Source organism: Protopterus annectens, chromosome 2.part2 (assembly GCF_019279795.1).
Source record: "Protopterus annectens isolate FY-2018-M chromosome 2.part2, PAN1.0, whole genome shotgun sequence".
Lineage (NCBI taxonomy): Eukaryota > Metazoa > Chordata > Ceratodontiformes > Protopteridae > Protopterus > Protopterus annectens.
Window position 1 is genome coordinate 902113146 of NC_056730.1, and position 24947 is coordinate 902138092.

At 42.4% G+C, this 24947-nt stretch overlaps 1 protein-coding gene across 3 annotated transcripts in view; it reads left to right on the forward strand.

The window, feature by feature from the left end:
- LOC122795841 (spindle assembly abnormal protein 6 homolog) overlaps positions 1–24947 on the forward strand; it is a 1219651-nt gene that overhangs the window by 1126900 nt on the left and 67804 nt on the right. For 2 of the 3 annotated variants that reach the window (XM_044064218.1, XM_044064219.1), the window contains exons 14-15: positions 14186–14341; positions 14662–14759. In XM_044064218.1, coding sequence (XP_043920153.1) covers positions 14186–14341; positions 14662–14759 — 254 coding nt within the window. The remainder of the gene's footprint in view (positions 1–14185; positions 14342–14661; positions 14760–24947) is intronic. The other variant, XM_044064220.1, reaches the window with a different exon arrangement.

Consider the following 24947-nt stretch of genomic DNA (forward strand, 5'->3'; position numbering starts at 1 on the left):
GTTTCCTGGTAAGAGTAGATTTAAATGATGCTCATCACATCCCTATTCGTCTAAACTTCAGACGTTTCTAAGAGTCTTGTGTGTCTGGATCACATTATCAGTTATCTGCCTTACACTTTGGAAAATCCATTGCACCAAGAGTGTTCACAAAGTGTCTAGCTTCAGTTATAGCTCATTGCTGGCTACAGGGTATTCACATTTTTTCCATTTTTACACAATATGCATCTTTTTGGAGTCATAGTGTCAGGAATCTCTCATTTGAGTGACAAATCTCATACACAAGCTAAGATTCCAAGAAAACATTAAACATTCTTCTTTGGTTTCATCACACAGTATTCTGTTCCTGGTGTGTCAAAGAGCTTTTCTTCTGCAGGAAAAAAAAGTTCTATACCTAAATCTTTTTCTAGGGTTTTCCACTCCAACTTCAGTTTCTGCAAGGGAGTACTTCAGGGTTTTGGGTCTCATGAGATCTACGATTCTCATGATACCTCTAGCAAGACTCAACATGAGAAAGATATAATGGTATCTGTTGTCTCTTTGGTCCCAGCACCAACACCCATTATCTTTTCAAATCTCACTTCTGTGGTTTGTCAAAAGAGAAATCACTTGGTTGAGACAGCAAATTTCCCTAAATCTAGATCCCCTACTCCAAAGCTCCTCAGACTTTGCTTGGGGATCAAAGTTCCATGAGGGATAGAAGTGCAAGGTGTTTGGGACACCAAGGACAGATGTAGCACATAAATATATGAGAGTTGCTTGCTGTGGTTAATGCAATTAACTCTGAGAGTCATCTTTGGTTCCCTGGACCTCTTCAAATTGTTATAGGCAACACTGTTTTCATGTAATACAGCCACAGGTAAGGGAGATCCAGGTCTTACCTTCTTTGCAAACTAGTCGTGTTAGTTTAGGATGTAACTTTACAGCACAATCTCACTCTACAGGCATCCTCTCCCCTCTGTTTAGAGCAAACTTGTGTGGCAGACAAGCTTAACAGTACAAAGGCAGACCTTCACAAATGGAAACTAGATCACGTATCTTCCAAGATTTGACCCATCTTTGGTGAGTTCCTCAAGTAGACATTGCATCTTCTTGAACAATCTGCTGGCAAATTATGCTCCACCACACCATGCAATAAGGCCTGGAAGACGGATACCTTTTCCTTTTCTTTGACAGGAATGTTCTTGTATGCTTTTCCATCCTTTCCATTAATATCTAGGGTGCTTCTGAAAATTTGGAATGAATCCCCCAGGATCATTGTGGTGACTCCTTTCTGGCCTAGACAGCAGTGGTTCTGCCTTCTTTTGGAAATGGCCAAGGGCAGTTACCACAAGCTACCTCACATAGTGGAGCTATATTCGAAAATCCTACATTAGTAGATGGAAAAGGCTTGCTGGTTGCTGCCAACAACATAATTGGCACCCATTTAGGCCTAGTGTTTCTCTGGTTTTATAATACTTGTATGATTTTCCTGTAGCCTGTCTTAGACCTTTAAAAAGGTTCATTTGTTGGCCATTTCAGAAGGTATCCCCATGGATCATACTCTTTCAAGGCAGTCCCATGCTAAAATGTTTTTGAAAGGGTTATTGTATGAGACATCCTAGAAAACCAGTGGCTCTTCCTTGGGATCTTATTTTTGTTAGAGAAGTTAAGACTTGCTCCATTTGAACTAACTCATCAGGCTGACTTGCAATTCTGTTTTACTGATTGCCTGACTTCTACAAGAAGAATATATGACTTGCAAGCACTTATGGTGAATCAACCTTGTTTCATTTTCCACGGAGACCAGCTTTCTTTGAGAACTAATCCTCCTATGCCTAAAATGGTATCCAAGTTTACTTTTAGCCAGACTGTCCATCTCCCTGTTTTCTTTCCTTAACCTAAAATGAGAAAGAAGGTGTATTTCATACCTTGGATGTCCACAGACAGCTGTGGTACTGTCTTCACCAAACAAAATCTCTTAAATCTCCAGATCAGTTGTTCATTTCTTATGAAGGGAAGAAGGGACAAACTGTGTTAAAAACAGACCTTTTTGAAATGGATGTCTCAGGCTGTTAATCTGACCACCACATAACTATTCCAGGCAGGATCAAGGCCCCCACTCTACCAGGGCCTTGGCTTCTTGAATGGCTTTTTTAAAGGGTTGGATTCTAGAAGTATTAGGTCTTCTGTACATTCTTTTACAAAGCACTACAAGCTTACTTCCAAAGCACTACAAGCTTACTTCCTTCTAGTTCTAGATTAGGTCTTGCTAACACCATTCTCCAGGAGCTGCTTGAACCTTCATCTTCCACCTCCCAAATGTATTATGCTAGGGTTGTCTACTGGTATAACTAAGGCATTATCAAAATGATGAACATAGTACAGTTGTGTGAGTAAACTTACCATAACAGTAGATGTTTGAATGATCACTGCTGCAATTGCTGCTCCCTCCCTCCATCCTCCTTTTTATTTGATTATGCAAGGAATATATAAATGTCTATATTTTTTACTCCTAGCTATGTCCTCTCAGTACTCAGCCTCCCTGTTTCAGCTGGCATGAAAGCTGTGAAGGGCGTGGTACTCAAACCATTTTTTTAGGCAGCGCAGCTCTAGCTGCCTAACAGTTTGAGAGCATTGAAGTTGTCCTGAAGCTTTGGCAGTTGACCGGCTGTATGTTCTTGGCAGAGTACAACTCTTATAGCTAAGGGTACTGCAGCAGTGATCATTTGAACATCTACTGTTTTGGTACTTTTACTTGGAGAACTGTACTTCAGTTTTTAGTCTGCAGATGTGTTAAATTGCCCTGAAATGTGTATCTGAGGATGTCAATTTTCACTCTATACTCAACGATCCGATCCCTTGTGTCTGACTCAGCCATTGCTAAAGGTCGTGGCAACCAAAAACCTCTCAAGCTTCTCCCTTACCCGTAATGCAGCAACCCCAAGTTACCTAAGATCTCGTGTGCACTTTCAGCAAAAGATGTGGTTTACTTTAGCTCTCGAGCATTTGTCAGATCAGTTTATTATATTTCTCAAGTCTAATGTCTCAAATTATTAAAAAGTTTCTCCCCCTTACCTTATCGTACAGCTAGTACCTTTCTAAAATACTGTTTAGTATTCCTTTTTCCTTTTTGACTATTGTACAGTGTAGACCTCTTCAATACTATTCTTAGTATTTACTTTCTTTCTACACTTAGTGTAGTTCCTTTTTCTACTGTTGCTAGTAGTTTCTTTCTATTACTGCATTTCTTTCTTGGAAAAAAAAAAAACTTTCCTTAATTAAAATTTTGCCTTTTATAGTTTTTTGGCTGTGGAGGAAAAAGCCCTGCTGATTTAAAAAAAAAAAAAAAAAGTGTTGAGTATGGGCACAAACCCCCTATGTCAGATGCCCACACTGTGTATGTATATTACTTGGGACCCTTACCTCTCTAGGAAGATTTTCATATGCCCTGGTTTCAACCCCAGGGTGCTTGTAGAATGCAAAAACAAGCTAGTTCCAACAGACTACCTATCTATGTCAAACAGAGCTCCTCATTAGCACTCTTCAAGAAAAATCTTGATGATTGGATGGGCAATAGGAAATTCACCCCGGGGATCACTTCTGTGGTTCTGCTTGACAGGGGCACAGGAAAATAATTTTCTTGGGTGGCGAAAGCCAGGGTACATGTTTGGCTAGGCTTGTATAGGCCCTAGGGTCAATAGCCTAGTACCTACCTATGAACCTACAATATTAAAGCACCTATTACCTTCTGCTTTTGGAGAGGCTATATCTGGAGTTCAATCTCCCAAAGCTAAACATTCAAAAACTTCTCTGAAATCTTTTACACCCTCCATGGTTTCGGAGTCAACCAAGAAAAGGGGCAAGATGGATCCAACCTCAAACTCTGGTCCGAAAAAGAAATCAATTGGTGGAAAGTTATCTGATCCGACCACTTCCAGTCCCTACTGATTCAAGTGTTGTTCACCTACCTAGAACAAGATACTCACTTTATGTAGATCTGGTTCCCTCAAGGGTGCCCTCACCATTTTTGGAAGTTCTCAGACCCAGGTCCCTATCTACCATTTCCACTTGTTTTTTTCGAGATGTTTGACTGAGGAAGATGTGGAAAGAGGGATGTGGAAGATCCTCTTGGAGCAGAGTCCGATTGGTTGTCTTACTGGCTTCTACCCCTTTGGGTCAGGTAGTCTGTTTCTACCATGCCCCCACTACAAGTTCCTCCTTTGACTGTCTCAAATTCTCTGGATCAGAGGTGCCTGACTTCTTCTGGCTCTGATCCGAAGATAGCAATATCTTCGGATCTGAAACATACTCTGAGTGCTCCAGTTCAGTTGGATCCAGAGAGCTGTCTGAGTTGAAGCTTCCTTGTCAGGTCCCAGGTGTTGGAGTCCGCTCTGAATTTTTCGGAGCAGTCTCTGTGCCTCTGAGCTTCAACGATAGCTCGGCTCTGGCTTACACCTCAAAGAGAGATTGCGTGTGGAGTGGTGGAGGACATCGGTCCAAAAGCTTGTCTTTTCGGATCTTAAGTCTTCCCTTTCTCCGGAGTGGTCTACCTTTGAAGCATTGAAGAGTTTTCTCTGCTTTGGGAAAATGGACGGTTCCAACCCCGTCAGACCTCAAGCCTTCTACCTTGATGTCTCTGTGTTTAGATGTCATCACTCTTACCACAGGAACAGTGAGGCTGAGACCCCTAGGCTTCCCAACAGGGTATCTTGATAGATTCCTATACCTCCCCAGAGCATTCAACTGAGGAGTTCTCTCAGAAGATGTGTAAGAGGAAGCACTTGGACTCCCCAGAGGAGTTGGTCACTGAAGATATGGACTTCAGTGAATGTGAAGGGGTCCCCGTGGTCACCTCCTGAAGATGTCTCATTTGGAGACATCCTCAAGATCCTAAAGCAGAGAGGTAGCTGGATGTCCATCAACCCTTCAGCGGAGGAGACTGTATTCCTGGAGGCTTTTGTTACTGGCCCATCTACCTCCTGGGTTACTCCACCCACTAATGAGCTTATTGAGTTAGTCTTTTGGAGGGCGTGGAAGGAGCCAGACACAGTTGAACCCTTACCTAGGGTAAGACCAGACAAGATTATGGTACCACCTGTGGATAAACAGTTTTGGGGTAAAGGGGTGCCCGTTGATGCCATGGTCATGGCAGTGGCCACTAAAAATGAACTTGCCGAGCAGAGTTCCACTGCCCCCCACCACCACCAGAGAGTTTAGGGCAATGGAAGGGTTTGGGAAGTGTGTCTATGCTTCAGTGACCTTCACCTTAAGGTCGCTGAATTATTTTGGCACATTTCACAAGGTTACAGAGGGTTTGATTAAGGAACTCTCAAATACCCGCTCAGGATCCATAGCTGCAGAGGTCCAATCATCCGTGACTTCTCAGATGGCTACCCTGCAATCTATTTCTAATTCTTCCATGAGGCTAATTTCGCATGTAGCTGAAGGTACCTCAAGGGCAGCAGGTTCAGGCATTTTCATCAGGAGATATGCCTAGATGTGCTTATGTGATTTTGCGGAGCCCTTCAAGTCTTCGGTCATCAATTCTCCTTTTGTCAGCACCTCTTTGTTTGACACCAAAGTGAAGGACATGTTATCCAAGTGCGAGAAGGATGGAAATACCCTATCTGCAATGAGCATACATTTTTCAAGCTCTCAAAGATCCTTTTCTAGGAATCAAGTGAGGTAGTCATAAGATATTTAAGAAATCCCAGGGTCCTTTCCAGGACACATGTGGAGAAGGTTCCCCAAGGGGTAAAGGTGGGAACTCCAATGGTCGAGTCGATGCTGCCCCAGTGGCAGAGCAGGCCCACAAAACCAGGGGTCTGAAGATTCTTTCTTTGATGGACCTTATCAGCGCTCCTGAAAGGAGGTCCGATTGTCCACACCTACAGGCAATCTGGGGTCAATTATCCTTGCAACAGAGAACCTGGCTAGTCATAACAAAAGATACTTGGGTGCAGAGGTTTATTTCCAGAGGTTATATAATACCTTTTCCCTTCCACCTCCAGTCTCAAGAAAAATTTCTGATATTCCATCCAGTCAAAGGGAACAAGCTGCAATTCAAATACAAAAGCTGCTAGCAAAAAGATTAATCCAAGAGGTCCTGCCCACCAGAAAGAATCTGGAACTTACTCAAGGTTTTTTTTATTGCCATAGAAAACGGGGACTGGAGACAAATTTTGGATCTCAGCAACTTGAATAAGTCAGTTTGACACCAGGTTTTCGATGGTCACGGTTCAGTCCATCCTCCCTTTTCTGGGCAAGGATGACTGGATAGACCTTCAGGATGTGCATGAACACATAAAGATGAACAGACAATCCAGAAAGTACTTGCACGTCCGTCTGGGAGCCAGTCATTACCAGTTAGGAGCTCTGCTCTTTGGTCTCACCACAGCCCCTATGGTGTTCACCAGATGTATGGTAGTAGTAGCAATTCTCTTGAGACTGCAAGGATTCTGGGTGTTCCATATCTGGACAACTGGCTCATTACTGCCACGACCAGGCATCAGTTAATAAGGGCAAGAAATCAGGTTCTCTAGGTGTTTTCTCATCTGAGGATAACCATAGACCAACCAGCTCTAAATCTGGAATTCATAGGAACAATTTTCAACACAAAGTCAATGATAGCTTCACTGCCCTCCTCAAGGGTTCAAACTATAAGATCACAGGTCAGGAGAAATAATCTGCAGTACCAAGATTTCAGCCCGCTTGGTCCTTCAAGCTCTAGGACCAGTGTCAGCAGCAATTACACTAGTACCTTTATCCAGATTTTACATGAGGATTCTCCAGTGGATGCTAGCAACACAATGGTTGATTCTTTACCAACCCATGTCAAAGCCAATACAAACCACTCAGATATACGAGAGAGATCTCAGGTGGTGGATTCATTCAGATCAGGTTCAACAAGGCCGCCCATTTATTCTCCCTCAGCCGAAAGCCATAGTGACCATGGATGCTTCCTAGTTGGAGGGGGGGCATTTTCCGGGGAAAGCAGTCCAACACACTTGGTCCCCAGAAGAGTCCAACTTGTATATCGGTGTCCTAGAGATGAGAACAGTGCTTTTAGCATTGCAGGCCTTCCAAGATGCCCTCCCCTAGGGGATTATTGCAGTTCAAATGGACAATATGTCAGTAGATTGGTACATCAAGAAACAAGGAGGGGCCAGATCTTACCCCTTGTGTCTAGAAGCACTCAGTGTATGACAATGGGTGATCACATCCATCTGCTTTCTCATAGCAATGCACATTCTGGGAAAGTCCATTGTGAGAGCAGACAAGCTGAGCAGGTGCATTCTTCTACCTCACTAGTGGTCTATCAAGACGAACGTGACTGAAATGATTTTTCATCAGTGGGGCCAGGCTTGCTGCACTCTTTTTGCTTCTCCCCTAAACAACAAATGCAACAGCTACTTTGCCTTAATCCCCCCACAATGGGAATCACCAAGGTATGCTGCACTTCACGATTGGCCACCCTGGTCTACTATATGCCTATCTGCCAATCCAGCTAATTCTGAAATTCCTACAGAAGGCTGCCATGTTGAAGAGCAAAGTTGCTCTCATTGCACCTTACTGGCCTAGACAGATTTATTTCCCCTTCCTTTGGCCTTACTTCAGCCATTGGTTCTGGATCCAACTCCAGACCTTCTGTGTCACCCAGCAGGCATGATCCATCCAGATATATCAAACCTCAGGCTTGACTGCCTGGCTTTTTCAATTCCAGTAATAGTGAAACAAACTGTGAACACTCGTGAATCAAAAAACACACACCACACCAGGATAACGAAATCCTTTACTGGTGTATCCGGTACCTCGGCTTATGCCTTCCAGGAATAAATTTTACACCAAGCAGCCATTTTTTTATATATTATGACCTTATTAAAATAATTAGATCCATTTAAACTTAATTGAAGTAAATTATTCAATCAAACACATTAAAGTGCATGTAATGTTTTAAATAAACTTTGTTACAAATTGGAAAAATTTCATGTGCACAACATTTTATAAAGAATACTTTTAACAAGTTTACTTCGGAGACAAAATAAATAAATATATATATAAATATTCAAAATCAATTACCACGATGACCAAATTTCATCAGATGAACACTAATGTGTATACATATGTATATATGTATCTCTAACTAGATAAGCGCAAGACAGAAATATGAAGCCATTAATATAAACTCCTCCTTGCCATTTCATACCAGGTATAAACAAGTTTTAATTTATTCCTTTAAGTTCTAACATTCAAATCTAAGGCTATATTTAGCCCCCTTGGATATAGGGTTTTAAAATTAATAATACATTTAGTTTCCAACAAGGATAAATTGCTAGTTAATTCATCCCCTTTCTGCTGTTTGGGCTTGGCCAACACACTAAAAAAGAAGGATCTGTCTGAGCCTTCATGAAATCTAAAGAGGTTAGCGCTTACACATGATAATGTGTTGAAAGGAAATACAAGGCACAGAGATGTCTCATTTGGGAAATGAGGGACAGGAATCCATGTTTTTTGTTAACAAATACTCTCCGTTTTCTGAAGCATTAAGAGGTCTGGTTAATAGGTTTTGGCCCATTGTTCTTAATGATGAGAGGTGCAGAAGAATTTTTCTGAACAGGGTCATATTCTCGTATAGCAGAACCAAAAATTTGAAAGAACTACTATCCATAGGAAAGCTAGATAGAGAACATGTTAGGGCAGTTTCCCTTGTAGGAAATGCATTGTATGCAAGAAAATTAAAAACCTAGATGGGGTCAATATCAACGGAAAAATATACAAGGCCAGAGATCAATATAATTGTGAATCAGGGGGAGTTATTTATATCATTGGGTGAGATTGTACTAGGGTCAAATGGTACATAGGACAAACAAAAAGAGCAGTGAAAAGAGAGTCATGGAGCACTTAAGTGATATTAGGAGACGTAGGATTGAAAGCCCTGTTGCTGAGCATTTCATTAGATTTCATGAAGGCTCAGATAGATCCTTCTTTTTTAGTGTGTTGTTTGTGTATATCCACCATTATGGAGGTTGCCAAGAATAGCAAATAGAATACAGCAACAACAGAACAGATGGACATACTCCAAGATTTCAACAAGGTGGGAAACGCATGTTGTTTTGTTGTTGTTGTTAGTCTTTCAGCTTTTCCCAGTAAGGGGTCGCCACAGCAGAACTCCAGTCTGCTAATGATTGGCAGTAGATTTTTACGAAACGCCGAGGTGCCAGTTCGATGCCCAACCTTCAACGAAGGCACGCCCATTTACACATGCATGTCTTTAGAATGCTACCCAACCACGGGGAGGACATGCAGACTCCACACAGAAGGCACTCCCAAGCCCAGCCGAGAATCGAACAGGAGAACCTCTTGATGTAAGGTAACAATGCTACTGCCTTACCACCGCGGCTCAAGGTGGGAAATACATGTAAAGAGAGAAATTGTCATAAGCAGAACTGGATGAATGTTGCAGCATTACAGAAATCTTTCATGGTAACTGACTTTACATCTGAAATTATTTTGCCTACTGATGATACTCGTATTGCAACAATGCAAATGTTGCAGGTTGATCATGTTTGTTTCAGTACATTTGCATAAGATGAACTTGTGCCTATTTAATTCTAATGACTGATATAAGGACACACATTTTTTAATAATTTTATTTTTTTCTGCAAAGTTTGGCTTTGTTTTTCTTTCACTCTGACAAACTTTGTAACTTACATTTCACTCTACTAATCCTGTCAGTCTCCAAATACATAAAATATCCATTCCATGTTCCTTAATCTATTTTACATTAATTGCAAATTGCAGCTTTCCTAACTTCTAAATGTATATCTATTTCACTTGTATGATGTTATGCTAGTTTGTTTCCTGAAACTGATATATACTGTGCATGTACTTCATGTGTATACAAATACTTATGTGTACTAGTCTGTTGTTGCTATTTTGAAACTCTTGCACATTGTACGTATACTTTGTATAACTACCTTGAATTGCAAACCTTCTGTCACTCCTGGTGTACTCCTGGGCTGTGGCTGAAACAGGGTTGCTTTGACTTAGTCCACTGCTATGGTTAACACACATTAATAAAACAGGGACGTTTTTTACGGCATGGACCTTGACCGTCCATGCTGTGTTGGAACTTGCCATTTTCTTGATCCTCAGAAGTTGCAAGTGTATCTAACAGTCTCTCTGCTCTGGAGCAGGTAGGTGCCTTTAACTAAGTAGCTCTACAGTTTTCACCCCATGTTTAACATTGTGATGCTTTAATAGCTGGAGTTGCCTGCAAGTGCATTATGTTATGACTTTGCATGGATCAGGAGTTTATTTAGCTTCTTCTACCAGAAGTCCTTTAGCAAGATGTTTTGTAATGGCTTAGTCCTCATTCTACTAATCAGAATCTTCAAATGGCTCCTAGTTTGCAGCCATCTGCGAACTTCGTTAGCCAAGGTCTTTGATTACTGCAAATTAGGAGCCATAATCTAAACTCCTAACGATGTGGACATCCTACAAAAGGGCCTCACTGAGACAGATGCCTGGTGTCAAAGCCATGGCCTCGAGCTCAGTGCCAAAAAGTGCATTGTCATCCCCTTTGGTAAAAACTCTGTACCCATGAACTACAACATAGGCGGTAGTATACTTAACACTGAAAGTGTGATAAGAGACCTTGGGACACAGGTGGACAGTAGTCTCTCCTTTGATAATCACATTGCCACAGTAGTCAGGAAATCCTTCTACATGGCACACCTCATCACAAAAGGTTTCTCATCCAGAAAAAAAGAGGTCATTGTTCCCCTCTACTCATTAGACCCATTATAGAGTACAACGTCCCTTTTGGTATGTACCTCACAAGACATCTACAACACTTGGAAAGGCCACAGAAATACCTTACAAAGATGATTACTGGTCTCAAACAGATGCCCTATGCAGACAGTCTCAAAAAACTCCAGCTTTACTCTGTCGCATATCGCTTACTCAGAGGTGATCTCTGCCTAACATACAAAGCTATGTCAAGCCCAGAGCTATTGGACATGCTCCACTTAAAGAAATCCCAATCCCTCCGAGCTACATGCTCTAGGGACCTAAACCTTGTCACCACAATAAACAGAACATCCCGGAGGGATAGATTCCTGTCCCAGAGACTTCCCATACTCTGGAGTAAACTATCTATCTATATCAAACAAAGCTCCTCATTAGCACTCTTCAAGAAAAATCTTGATTGGATGGGAAATAGGAAATTCAACCCGAGGGTCACCTCTGCGGCTCTGCTAGACAGTGGCACAGGAAAATAATTTTCTTGAGTGGCAAAAACCAGGGTACCTTTTTGGCTGGGCTTGTATAGTCCCCAGGGCCGATAGCCTAGTACCTGCCTATGAACCTATAAGACGATTTTTAGCATTGTGTTGTGTGCAAAATGTTTATGCCTAGCTGCTTCATTATGTTGTGGATTATGTAGTCTTTTCCATTAGTATCCAGCTCAAACTAGCCTGCCCTCACGATTCTTTATCTGTGTACTCTGCTTTTCAGAAGCTTTAAAGCTCTTTAATGTTTTTTACATGTAAGTTGTACTGCAGTCTTGCAGTGGTGTATGGATAAGTTATTAAAGTTTTTGAACCGGTTGAGATTTTGGAGTTTTATTTTAACATGCTATATATAGCAGTTTTCTTGGTGAATTTATTAGTTTGTTTCTCGTGTGTTTTCCTTTTCCACTAAATGTGTACCCGACCCTTGGCCTTTCATAAAGGCATGGCATATATGCCTCATTATACATCATCTTATTTCAAAAATATTGAAGAACATGTTGTAGAAATAGTTGCAAATATAATCTACTGTCTAAACACAAACATAAAACCAATCCAACAGTCTCTTGGAAAAACATTGCTAAATTAATAGGTAAACTAAAAGCTACTGAAAACAAATCCTTAAACCCCTCTAGCAATCAACACACAACTAATACATTTGCCTAGTATTTAGAATCAGTTATTGATAACTTTTCTCACTCATCTACATCCAAAGAGATCATTCTACCAATCAGCAAAGACAGTTTCATGTCTCAGTTCTGTTTCGTGCCAACTGTAGTCAAAACCACCAAAAACTACTTGCTAAAATTAAGGGACAACAGTGTTCATGCTCTGTGAATAAACTACTTCCAACATTTTAAATAAAATAGTAATATTATCATCTGTTTACTCACTTTTTTTGTATTCAATTAAAATAATCTAAAATAATACCTTTACTCATGAGCGGTGATGAGCTAAAGGTTGAAATTTACACAACAATTTTCATTTGGCACTGTACCCAAAATAGGCAAAAAGGAAGTACATAGTTCGCTAACTATCTAATGACAAACAACTGAATCACTTTTATGCAACTTTTTTTTTACCATTGTCGCATCACTGTAATAGCCTCAGTCAAAAAAATAAACTTTGTCACCATTTAGTGTGCTGTTTACTGCAGAACTGTTCTTTAAATTTCACATAATATATTAATACACAGATTCAAAAACATTGACTGCTCTGCAGTCATTAAATTGATTTGTAGACTACTAGTAGACACAAGCCAGTCACATGACAAAGCTATCTATCTCACAATACTAACTCTAGCGTGAAGTGGCACTGGCTTCTACCCTCGGGCCATTACTTTCTGCCATCTTTGCAAGTGATATGCACTCTCACAGCTAGTGTTACATTTCTGCAGTAAGCCAACAACTGCACAGTTATAAGCAGCAATGACAACACAGCCATTCTGTTATCATAACTATAGTGATCCACATAAATGACTTAACTTAAATGACTCTCTCCTCATTTTAAATAAAACTGGTTCCGTGGACCAAAAAGATAGCAGTAATAGTAGTACTACAACTACTACTAATAATACAGTTGGAAAACATTGCACTAGCATTGAGATTGTGCGCTGTTACAAGTACCTTGGTCTCATCATAGACAAAAAGCTTTTCCCCTCAATGACTGTCCTATCATCATGAAAGACCTAAAAAGAAAACTAGAAATTCTTTGCCCAGTGAACAGATGTTTATCCCCAAACAACAGGAACAGTGTAACCAGATCAATTCTTATTCCAAAAATGTTTTCTCAATGCAGTGTTACTAGTAATTTAAATAAAACCTTTCTTCAGAAAACTTCAATAAACATATTGCAAAACTGCTAAAGTTGTAAGCTCATCTGGCAACTAGCAGTCATACCTACAGCCTTCTTAACAACTTAAACTGGATGTTTTACAAAAACAAAGTAGAACACAGTCACCTTATTTTCATATGCAAACCACTATACAAGTCAGTGCCCAGTCCTAAGCACCCGACTTCAGTGACGCACACTGATGTGATAAAAAAAAAAAAAAAACTCCTAAAGTTCATAAAACAAGTTACTAGAATTAGAAGCAGTAAGCTCTTTTTTACCTAGAGAACTGAGCAAATTTGTCTTTGAATGTAGAACTACTAATAAACCCCACAGTTTAAGCAGTGATGTAAATGTAAATTCCACCTTACAATTTGTTTGCCACATTTTTAATGTAGTTTGATAACTCTAACTGTAAAATCACTTAATTGCATGTTATGGATGACCGAGCTATAACCTCCTTATCATTTTACATATTCACCATTACAACTTTGATTTTTCCAGTTAGGCATCATTTTCTCTCAGCTGTCCTAGCTACTCCTTTCTCCTTCTGTCAAAATTGCTTTGTTTACATTTAAGTTTATCATTTTTATTCCACTTATTGTCTTCAGTTCTATTTGTACTGTGTAATTTATAGTGTCTGCTTTTACTTCAAATTACTCTTTCCTGGTCTTCTGTTTTGTACCCCAAAATTGCATTTTCTTACTCTCAGTAATACTTTCCCATTGTCCTATGTTTATCCTAACGCTGTAATACTTTACCAGACTGTCATTATGTTTTAGGTACTTATTAATCAAACCTACATTTCTAGAATTTGGTCATATTTCATAACATTTTCTTTATTGTACAACCTTTCTGAATACTGTTTTTTATTTTATATTCTTTGGTTCTCTCTAAAAATGGGACCTTACCCAGCAGGGTCAACACAGTCAACAAAATGTAAATATACCTGGATTCTGAGAAATGTTATCTAATTGTGTTTTGGGTGAAAAAAGCATTAACCTAATTAGTCTATCAGTATTTCAGTAGTATTTTTTTTTTACTTTGTTGTTGGCTTGTTATAACATGTTTCTTTGCTTTTACAGCAACAGCACCCACTTCACAGCACTCCTGCCTCTATGTCAAAGAATTCCTGGCAAAGCTCTGCTTTAGCTTCATATAATTCCTCACAGAATTTTGTTCCATATCTTCGAATGAATGCCCCTCCACTTGACACCCGTATGCCAAGACCTTGTCTGAAGGCAGGCAGGCATTTTGATATTGCATTTATAGCACACGTTAAGATTAGTATCTACTACCACCTTTATTAACACTGTGGTTCCTTTGTTCACACTGCTTGACTCTGTTTTGGAGGTCTTTGTGCTTTTTCTGTGTTGCACTTTCATTTGGGTGACAAAGGGAAGAAAGGCAACTACAAGAGTAGAGACACTTGTGTGGCATCTGTACCATCTTGTCCGCTTAATGTTTGCTTTCTGTCCCTCAAGCTACTACATGATAAAGTATTGCATTTTTTAACAAATGTATATTTCTGCATAAGCACTGATTATTTTGTATATTGCAGGTACACTTTGGTCCAACTGCTATCAGTTCTCCTGCTGCTGAGCCAAGACCCTTTCCACAGACTTCAACTCCTACTGTGCCAGCTGTTTCAAGTGCAAAGTATGTTTACATGTTGCCATGTCTGTTCTTCAGAGTTGTGTTAACAGTTTTAATAGATCTAATGTTTCTGAGATCTACTTTTTGTAATAATAAATCTGATTATGTAAATCTAAATTCATTCTTTACTGAAAGGACTTTGGTTATGTCCTCAGAACCGACACGGCCGTTTCCAAGCTCGCACCAGCCAAAAACTCTCAGCTAAGACCTACCCATAATGCACCCATAATGCCACTCTCATAGTTACTCCAGATCTCGTTTGCTGTGCTCCTCGTCAGACGTGCCTAGCCATCTCTCTCAAAGCTAAGTGGAAATTTGTGATTTTTTTTGTGTCGTTTCTCTTCAGACGTTGTCGCTTTTTAGTCTGTTTAACCTTTCTTACTATCATTTATAACTTGCTTCTATTTCTTTCCCCTCTACCTTTGGTAGTTAAATATCTACCATCTTTGGTACTGTCCCTCTCTCCTGCCTTTGGTAGGACTTTCTTTACCACTTGTGGTATTTTTAAATACCTTTGTTTGTTTTCTCTCCTACTTTCCCTTGTTGTTTTTTCCTTTAGAATAGCCCTTTGTTGCCTGCACTATGTCAGACAAAGTTAAGTTGGGGTTTAAGCAGTGTGTGGGCGTAAGATGCCCAACTCGGATGGCCACGCTCGATGTGTTTACTGTTTGGGCATGGACCATATAAATGCTGATGTGACATTTGTTCTAGTTTTAGCAATCGCACTCTAGCAGGACGTAAAAACGAATTCTGAAAGGTTTAATCAAATCGCCTTTTTTGGAGGTTCTATCTGGGTCAGAGATCTCACCACCTCCTAAGACCAAGAAACACAAAGAAAAACGGAGTCACTCAGTTCTTGCATCTCTGTCAGTTACGGAACTGAGTCAGCTCTGTGTTTCTCCGACACCCTCGGCGCAGATCTCTTTGGTACCAGGCCGTGGGTCTTGTCCCTCTGTGCCATTTCTGATGTTGACTCCTGTTTTGTTTCCAGTCTCAGTACCACCGGCTTTGGTGCCGTGCTTGGCTCTGACACTGGCTTTCATGACCATACCTGCTTCGGCACCATCCCCGGCCACGGTGCCGACAGCTTCTTCAGCTCCACAGACTATGACTTTGATTCCTAAAGTCGAATATCTCCCAAGAACCAGATACTCTCCAACGTACAACCCATTTTTGGGGCAGTGGTTTAGCCCCTTTCTTGAAAGACCTGATTCTCCTTCAGCAGCCCCATTTAGATCCACCAGGAGTCTTTCTGAATTAGATGTAGTGCGAGTTGTGGACCAGCTTCTGGCAGCTAGGGGATTGCCCACTCCAGCTAGACCTTCTGTCCCCTTTGGCTCGGAATCCTTCACAGCATATTCTCCTGTTTATTTTCCTCTGGCCTCTACCCAGGCCCTGGAAATCTCAGTACCGATGTCCACCCAGGTGCATACTGTATCAGCCCCGACTGTGGATTTATCCCTGTCGGCACCGAACACCCTTGCTGCATTGACTCCGTTGGAGCCTCTGCACTCTTGGAGCAGTGTTTAGACTGTTGGCACCTTGGTACCTAGCCCACCACCTCTTTTATTTGCTGGCACCATCTGTGTCCACGGTTCCGACGGCTTCGGAGCTCCTCACCTGGAGGTGAGCTCCTCAGGGCGGGGTGTGACCCCGGTTCTGAGGTTGTCCTCAGTTCCAGGCTCCCATTCCTCCTTGGGCAGGCCTGATTTCCAGGTGATGGAGAGGTTTCTTACCTCCACAGGCTCGCAGTCAGAATCAATGACATTGGCACCAGAACCCCTCTCTAGCATGCAGCTGTCCCAACCTCCTACTTTAGGATCTCGGGCACAGGAGCCGCAAGACCTCACTTTGAAGGGAACCCTTTCTCCAGAGTCCTCCTCAGAAGATCCCACTGGGGAACTACCCCAGAAGAAATGGTGCAAGAGGAAGCACCTTGATTACCCTGGGGAATCTATCACTGAGGACAGTGATTGCGATGAGGGAGAAGGGTCCCCACGGTCTCCCCCAGATGACGTCTCATTTGGAGACATTCTTGAAATCGTCAAGCAGTGGGGAGACTGGAAGTCCTCTAACCCTTCTTCTGAGGAATCTGTGTTCTTGCAGGCCTTCCATGCCTGGCCATCTACTTCCTGGGATGACCCCACCTGCAGATGAGCTTATTAGGCTGATTATACCGCATGCCTGGAAGGCCCCCGGCAGCATAGAACCTGTCCCCCGGAAGCCAGACAAAATTCTATCCACCCCTGAAAACCAGCCCAACTGGTCCAAGCAGTTGACAGTTGATTCCATGGTCATGGCGGTGGCCACCAAGAGGGAACTGGCAGAAGATAGATGATGTTCTTCGTGTTTCACTGTTGCAGTCATTACATTTGGGTTATCCTGCTGGCAGGTTGCCCTCAGTTGGCCTGAATTCCAAAGTCTTGGGTCCTGCGTCGGTTGCTGTTGCCCCTTCCCTGACATCAAGTCATCAGGGGTATAAAAGTTGCAGCCGATGCCATTTTATTCAGTCTTTCTTGCCGCACGGTGCCCGAAGCAGAAGCGGTTAGCAAGTGCCGGTCGGCCGACTCCTGAGATTTTCGTGTTCAAGTTTCAGATCTGAAGTCTTCATTAAAAGCTAAGTACCCCATTGGGGAAACTTTTTTCTTGCTCCAGACCGATGTCAGAAAAAGTTAATAATTGTATTTCTTGTGGGAAGCAAATACCTCATAAGGACTTTCATTCTTACTGTATTCCTTGCCTAGGCCCTGACCACGACATTGCTAGTTGTCGGTTTTGTGCTAGATTTAACCAACTCACTATTAAGCGCCGGTACGATTTTGCATTAAGCTATTTTGGGCGAAGATTTAATTATACAATGTCGTCGAATACCCATCTGACTACCGGAGTTCACAAAAAACGCAAAGAAAAGGAAAAAGACAGGCAACCAAGGTCTAAAACCGATGACAAAGCTTCTCCTAAGCAAGTCGCCAGTTTGCCGGTTCTCAGTGAGGCGCTTTTGCAGCCCCTGACGCCCGCTACTTTAGAGTCGCAGGCCGCTACCGACTCCCACGTGGAGTCGGCCAGGCCACTGGAAACTCAAGGTATTGGAGCCTCAGAGATTAGTCCCTCAGATGGGTCCGGAGCCACTGAGCAGGCATTGGCTTCTGAGGGTGTATTCAAACCTAAACATTTATATATTAAACCGACTTCAAAGACATAGACTAAAACACCTTTAAAGGCAAAGAAACAAGTTCACCATTCACAAGGACAGGCCTCCATGCCCAAAAAACAGATGCTCAAAACGGCCGAAGACTTAATTACCTTGATCAGGTGTTCCCATCCCCCTTCTGATAAGAGGCCTAGGCAAGAGACAGACTATGAATTTTCAGATCAGGTTTCCATTTCTTCTCTTCAGGAATATTCTCTTCCCCCCTATGAGGATTCTGATGCTGAAGAATCAATTCCTTCAGCTTCTCCTCCTGAGGACTACTCTTTTGGGGAAACCTTACATACCATGAGAGAGCACTTCCGCTGGGAGAGCCAAGATTTTTCAGAGTCTAAGAAAAGGCTCAGAGACTTCCTTTTACTACCTCACCACAGGCCTCTAGCTATTCCACCTGTGTTGGACATTGTAGAGTCTAGTCTGACCCCTGACTCTTTACCTCCAGCTTCTGTTAAGCCGGACAGATACTACAGGGTCCTTGACTCATAAATTCTTTTTCAAAAACCCTACTGCAGACCAGAAACTATTTCTCAGGGTCCAAAAGGGGTTAAGGCTTCCACTGCAAAAAACCCTACCCCCTCAGACAGGGATTCTAGGGCACTGGATAGATGGGGAAAAAAGATTTACACATCTGCTACTTTAGCTATAAGGGCCTTAACTTGCCAGTTTCATATGCTCAAATATCAGCAATATATTATGACACTGCTTAAACAGAAAATGATGGTAACTTTTGAATGTGCAGAAAACAAAAAAATGCAGGATTTATTGCATGCAATGCAGGATTTATTGCATGCAGCTGAACAATTTGGAAAGCATACTTTTCAATGTGGTTTTGATTCTCTGGAGGCCTCCTGCAAGGCCGCTGTTACGGGCTCTGTCATTAGGAGGCATGCTTGGTTAAAAGAACAAAATCTGCCTGATCATGTTAAAGCAAAATTATTAGATGCTCCATTACAACATGATACCTTGTTTGGTGTTAAGCAGAAGAGGTGTTAAAGAAAATGGAGGACAAAGCTAAATCTATGCAAATGGTCAAGGAGTTTTTACAGGTACAGCCACCTAGATTTAGCAGACACTGGCCAACAAAGAATTTGTCCTTTCCAGTCTGACAGACCTGAAAGGAGCAGATGCAGACGCCCTAGAGGCAGATCACAGCCGCAAGGTTCCTACAGGTCTAAGCAATGGGGTGCTTATACCTCTAAAGGTGGAGAAGACAAATCACAACCATACAGGAAACTGTCCCAATGACTTCCCCCTGCCTGCACCAAGCACTTATCTTCTGGCAGCACCCTTAGGGGAAAAACTAGCACTTTTTTCTCAAACTTGGCACATTATAACCCAGGACAAATGGGTTTTAGACATAGTATCACAAGGCTACAAGTTTCATTTCCATACCCTGGCAAAGCCAAACGGTTGGCCGGACCTGCCCAAAAATCAGTGGGCAGAGGCTCAAAAACAAGTCGCTGCTCTCATGGACATGAGGGCAATTCAATAAGTGCCACAGCAAGAGCAGGGACAAGGATTTTCCTCGAGGCTTTTCTTGGTACCCAGAAAGGACAAAGCATGGAGACCTATACTGGACCTATCTTTTCTAAACACTTTCCTGGATATACCAAAATTCAAGATGTTGACCTTACAGCAGCTTCTGCCCATGCTGGGCAGCAAGGCTTGGCTCGTGACTTTAGACCTAAAAGAGGCATACCTGCCTGTCCCATTCAGGCAATCATGCAGAAGATACCTCAGATTCAAGGCTGGCTCAAAGCATTACCAATTCTCTGCGCTGCCGTTTGGCTTATCTACTGCACCAAGGGTCTTCACAAAGTGCCTGGCAATTACCAGTAATTGCTTAATGCAGACAGAGGAATACAAATATTTCCTTACTTGGACGACTGCCTCATACAAGCAGAGAACAAGGACGTTCTACTACAGCATCTGACATTTGTGATAAGACTTTTAACATGCCTAGGGTGCACAGTCAACAAAAAGAAATCAAAACTAGTACTCTCTCAAGAGATAATATTCCTGGGTGCAAGCTTAAATACAACTGCCCAGATGGCTTATATCACTCCAGACAAACAAAGGCAACTGACTACCTATTTCAAGGAAATGGCAACAAAGGCCCAGTTATTTGCAAGAAAAATTATGCAGGCTTTGGGCTTCATGGCATCATGTATCTTACTAATTCCATATGCAAGACTGCATATGAGGAAAATTCAATTGCTCCTAAAAAGTCTCTGGACACAACATTGCCACAGCCTGGAAACAATGATTACTCTAATTCCCTGCCTACAATAGGAGTTTCGATGGTGGACAAAGGCTTGTCACCAAAACAAGGGGTAGCCATTCTCTCTACCCCCAGCCAGGCAGAGCCTAACAATGGATGCCTCAGATTATGCCTGGGGGGCACACATGGCAGGAAGAGGCATTCAGGGCACCTGGTCCACAAACCAAAAGCATCTACATATCAATCAAAAAGAGATGCTAGCTGTTCAAAATGCCCTGACAGCCTTCAAGGACCTACTTCATCGGGGACAACTACTGATAAAGACAGACAACACCACGGTCATGTGGTACATAAGCAGGGGGGCACTCATTATTATCCCCTGTGCAGACAAGCCATGGCTTTATGGGACACAGCATTAACTTACCAAGTTCATCTGCAAGCACAATTCCTGCCAGGAAAGGAAAATATTCTGGCAGATGAACTAAGCAGAAACCTCTCAGATCCCTGTGAGTGGCACCTGGATCCACAAGTCTTCAGCATGATAACAAAGAAATGGGGGATGCCCGGACATAGATCTATTTGCCTCCCCTCAAAACAGTCAACTAAAAAGATTCTGTACAAGGACTTATCACAGACAAGCTTGGAAAGTGGACGCCTTATCTTTCAACTGGACAAACCTATCAGTATATGCCTTTCCTCCACTGCCTCTCCCCCCCAAGGTACTCCTAAAGGTCAGGCAGGAGAAACCAAAAATGATTCTGATTGCCCCAGACTGGCCATGCCAGTACTGGTATCCAATCTTAAGGAACTTGTCCCAATGCCCAGCCTGGAACTTACCTCAAATACTTCATCTATTGTCCCAGCAAAACATTCAAATTCTGCACAGCCAACTCAGGACCCTAAACCTGGCAGCATGGCGGATAATGTAGCCATACAAAAACCACACCTCTCAGTAAAGCTGTGATGGATGTCATTTTGGAAGCCAGAAGGCCTAGTACTAGAAAATCCTATGCTGGAAAATGGAAGAGATTTTGCGCTTGGAACCAAGCTCAAGGAACTGATACAGCTAACCCAAATATTCCTCAGATTTTGCAATACTTAACTGAGATGCTGGACAAAGGCCTATCTTTTTCATCAATTAAAATCCATGCTTCTGCCATTTCGGCTCATTACAATACAGAGCCACCACTTTTTTCTCATCCTTTATTAAGGCAGTACCTCAGAGGAGCCAAAAACTTAAGGCCCCCAAGGAGAACACCAGCACCTGCATGGGACCTCAATTATGTCTTGGAAAAACATACCTTACCTCCTTTTGAGCCAGCTGCTACTGCGGACATAAAGTTCTTATCTTGGAAAACAGCTCTGCTCCTAGCAATAACTTCTGCAAGACAAGTTTCAGAGCTACAGGCTCTCATGGCTGTGGAACCCTTTTATCATTTTTTATCCAGACAGGGTCTCCCTGAGAACAAACCCTACATTTATGCGTAAGGTGGTATCCAGTGTAGCCCTTAACCAAACAATTCATTTGCCAACCTTTTATCCAAATCCACAGAACAAGGGGGAGAAAATTCTGCATTCTTTGGACGTACACAGACAACTTAGATTCTACTTGGACAAGACTAAAGTTTTCAGAAAGACAGAGCAATTACTAGTGGCATATGCCACAGCATCACAAGGAAAGGCCATCTCCAAGCAGACTATTTCAAAGTGGATAGGTCAGTGCATTCATTTCTGCTACTCACATCATGGCAAACCAGTGCCTAAGGGCATTAGGCCACATTCTACCAGAGCTGCAGCCACTTCTGTAGCCTTTCTCAAGGGAGTTCCAACCAAAGACATTTTGGAGGCTGCTACTTGGAGTTCGGTGCATACCTTTACAAAACATTACAATCTGCCTCTTTACTCTAAATCCAGGGCAGGCTTTGCCACTGCAGTTCTGCAGGGCCTCATAGCCGCTCCTAATGCTGTTTAGCTCCAGCCCCCCAACCATAGCTTTGGGACTCAACCCAAATGTAATGACTGCAACAGTGAAACACAAAGAACATAGTACAGTTGTCTACACTTACCGTAAATGCAATCCAGATTACCCACCCGCCATCCCCCTTATTTTTGCTGGAACTTATCTTTACTTCTCTAATCTATACAACTTAGATGGTTTATTTGCTTATAGAGGAAGATAAAAAATTATTTTGGTGCATGTATGTTTTATTTACCTAATTTTAGCTTACCCTTTTGGGGGCACCTGACATCTGGGGCAAGAAAAACTAAATAAAATGGCATCTGCTGCATCTTTTATACCCCTGACGACCTGACATCAGGGAAGGGGCGACAGCAACTGACACAGGACTCAAGACTTTGGAATTCAGGCCGACTGAGGGCAACCTGCCAGCAGGATAACCCAAATGTAATGACTGCAACAGTGAATACACTCGAACATCTACATTTATGGTAAGTGTACACAACTGTACTTCGTGTTTCACTGTTGCAGTCATCACACTTGGGGTTATCTGTCTGCAGGTAGCCCTCAGTCAGCCTGAATACCAGAGCCTTGGTATTTCTGCGTCAGATGCTGTCACTTCCTCCATGACGTCAGGTCGTCAGGGGTATAAAAACAGGCAGCCAATGCCATTACATCAGTCTGTCTTACCGTGGAGGCGCCTGAAGCAGAAGCAGTTCACAAGTGCCAGTCAGCCACTACCTGAAATTTTCATTTTTCGAGTTGATAATCCTGAAGTCTTCTAAAGCTACGTACCCCATTGGGGATCCTTTTGTCTTGCTCTAACCGATGTCAGAAAAAGTTAACAATTGTCTTGCCTGTGGAAAGCAAACAGAGATTTTCATTCTTAATGCATCACCTGTTTAGGCCCAGACCACGACATCCTTCGCTGTCGTTTTTGTGCCTTGTTTAACGCCCGAACCATTCGTTGTCGGGCTATTTTTTTGCTAAATTCTTTCGTTCTTGATCTCTCTATTCCAAAATGGCTTCAGTAAGCCATCCGACTACCGATCTTCCGAAAAAACGTAAGGATAAAGACAGAGACAGACTGCATAGGTCCAGAACTGCAGACGATGCTTCCGTTAAGCTAGTCGACAGTCTGCCGGTACTCAGTGAGGCGCCTTTGCAGCCCCTGATGCCCATTTCTATGGATTCCCAGGCCTCTGCTGACACCCATTCGGGGTCCGGTATGCCGCGAGATGCTTCTTCAACTATGGAGCCAGTGAATATCTCTACCTTGGATGGGATGGAGCCGCTGTACAGACACCGGCTTCTGAGGGTGTTTTCCAACCTACTGATGATCGAATCAAACCGACGACTTCTTTTTTAACCAAAACTACTGAGTTTCTTAGGCCCAGAGTATGCACTATGCCTAGAAAACCAAAGTCCAAAAGCACATGCTACAAAAACACATGCTTAGAATGGCTGAAGACCTTATAATGCTAATTAGCGTATGCCAGCCTTCCCCTGCTAAGAGACCAAGAATTCAGTTGCCTTCAAATTCTGCAGGCCATGACTCTGACCTTTTCTGATTATCAGGACATGTCCTTATCAGCCTATGAGTATTCAGATGCAGAGGAATCCATTCTCTCTGCCTCCCCTCCAGAGGATTTCTCTTTTGGTGAAACTTTGCATACTTTAAGAGAACATTCCCATTGGGAATGCCAAGACTATCCTCATTCCAAAAAGAGACTCAGAGAATTTTTAGAGCTACCTCAGCACAGGCCTTTAGCTATTCCCCCTGTCCTGGATGTTGTGGATGATGTTTTCATGGAATACAGTCTTACTCCAGACACTTTACCTCCAGCACCTAGGAAACCTGACCGGTACTACCGAGTACTTGATTCCCACAAGTTTCTTTTCAAGAATCCTACTGCTGATCCAGAGATCATTTCCCAGGGACCTAAAGGTATTATGGCTACTACAGCCAAAAATCCCACCCCTTTGGACAGGGATTCCAGAGCTTTAGACAGATGGGGTAAGTAGGTATATACCTCTACAACTCTTGCTGTCAGGATATTCATTTGCCAGTTTCACATGCTGAAGTACCAGCAACATTTTATGGAACTCATTAAACAAAGCATGATAATATTTCAGATTGTGCAGAAAATAAAGATTTGCAAGAACCTTATGCATTCTGCAAACCAAGTTAGTAAGCATACTTTGCAGTATGGTTTTGATGCCCTAGAAACGTCCTGCAGGGCAGCAGTCACTGGATCTATACTGAGAAGACATGCTTGGCTGAAGGAGCAGACCTTGCCAGATCATGTCCAATCCAAATTACTAGATGCTCCTTTAAATAAGGATATTTTGTTTGGCACCAAAGCAGAAGAAGTTCTTTATGGAAGAAAAAGCTAAATCTATGCAAACTGTTAAAGTATTCTTACAAGAGCAGCCGCCTCGATTCAGTAGACATTGCCCTTCAAAACACTGGTCCTTTCCAGTCCCCTCCAGGCCTTCCCAAACAAGACCCAGGGGAAACAGACCACCCAGACTACAGTCTCAAGGTATGCAGAGATCTAAGAAATGGAGTGCTCCCACCCCTAAAACAGGGAGTGGTAAGCCACCTCTCTATGGAAAAAGTTCACAATGACTTCTCAGCTCTACTTCCCAGCACTGCCCAATTGCTTTTGCCCCTAGGAGGAAAACTTGCCCTTCATGCAAAAAACTGGATGTCCATCACTCAGGACTGATGGGTCCTCAACATTGTATCCCAGGGGTGCAAATTTATTTTCCATTCACTGCCAACCCCAAGCAGGTTTCCAG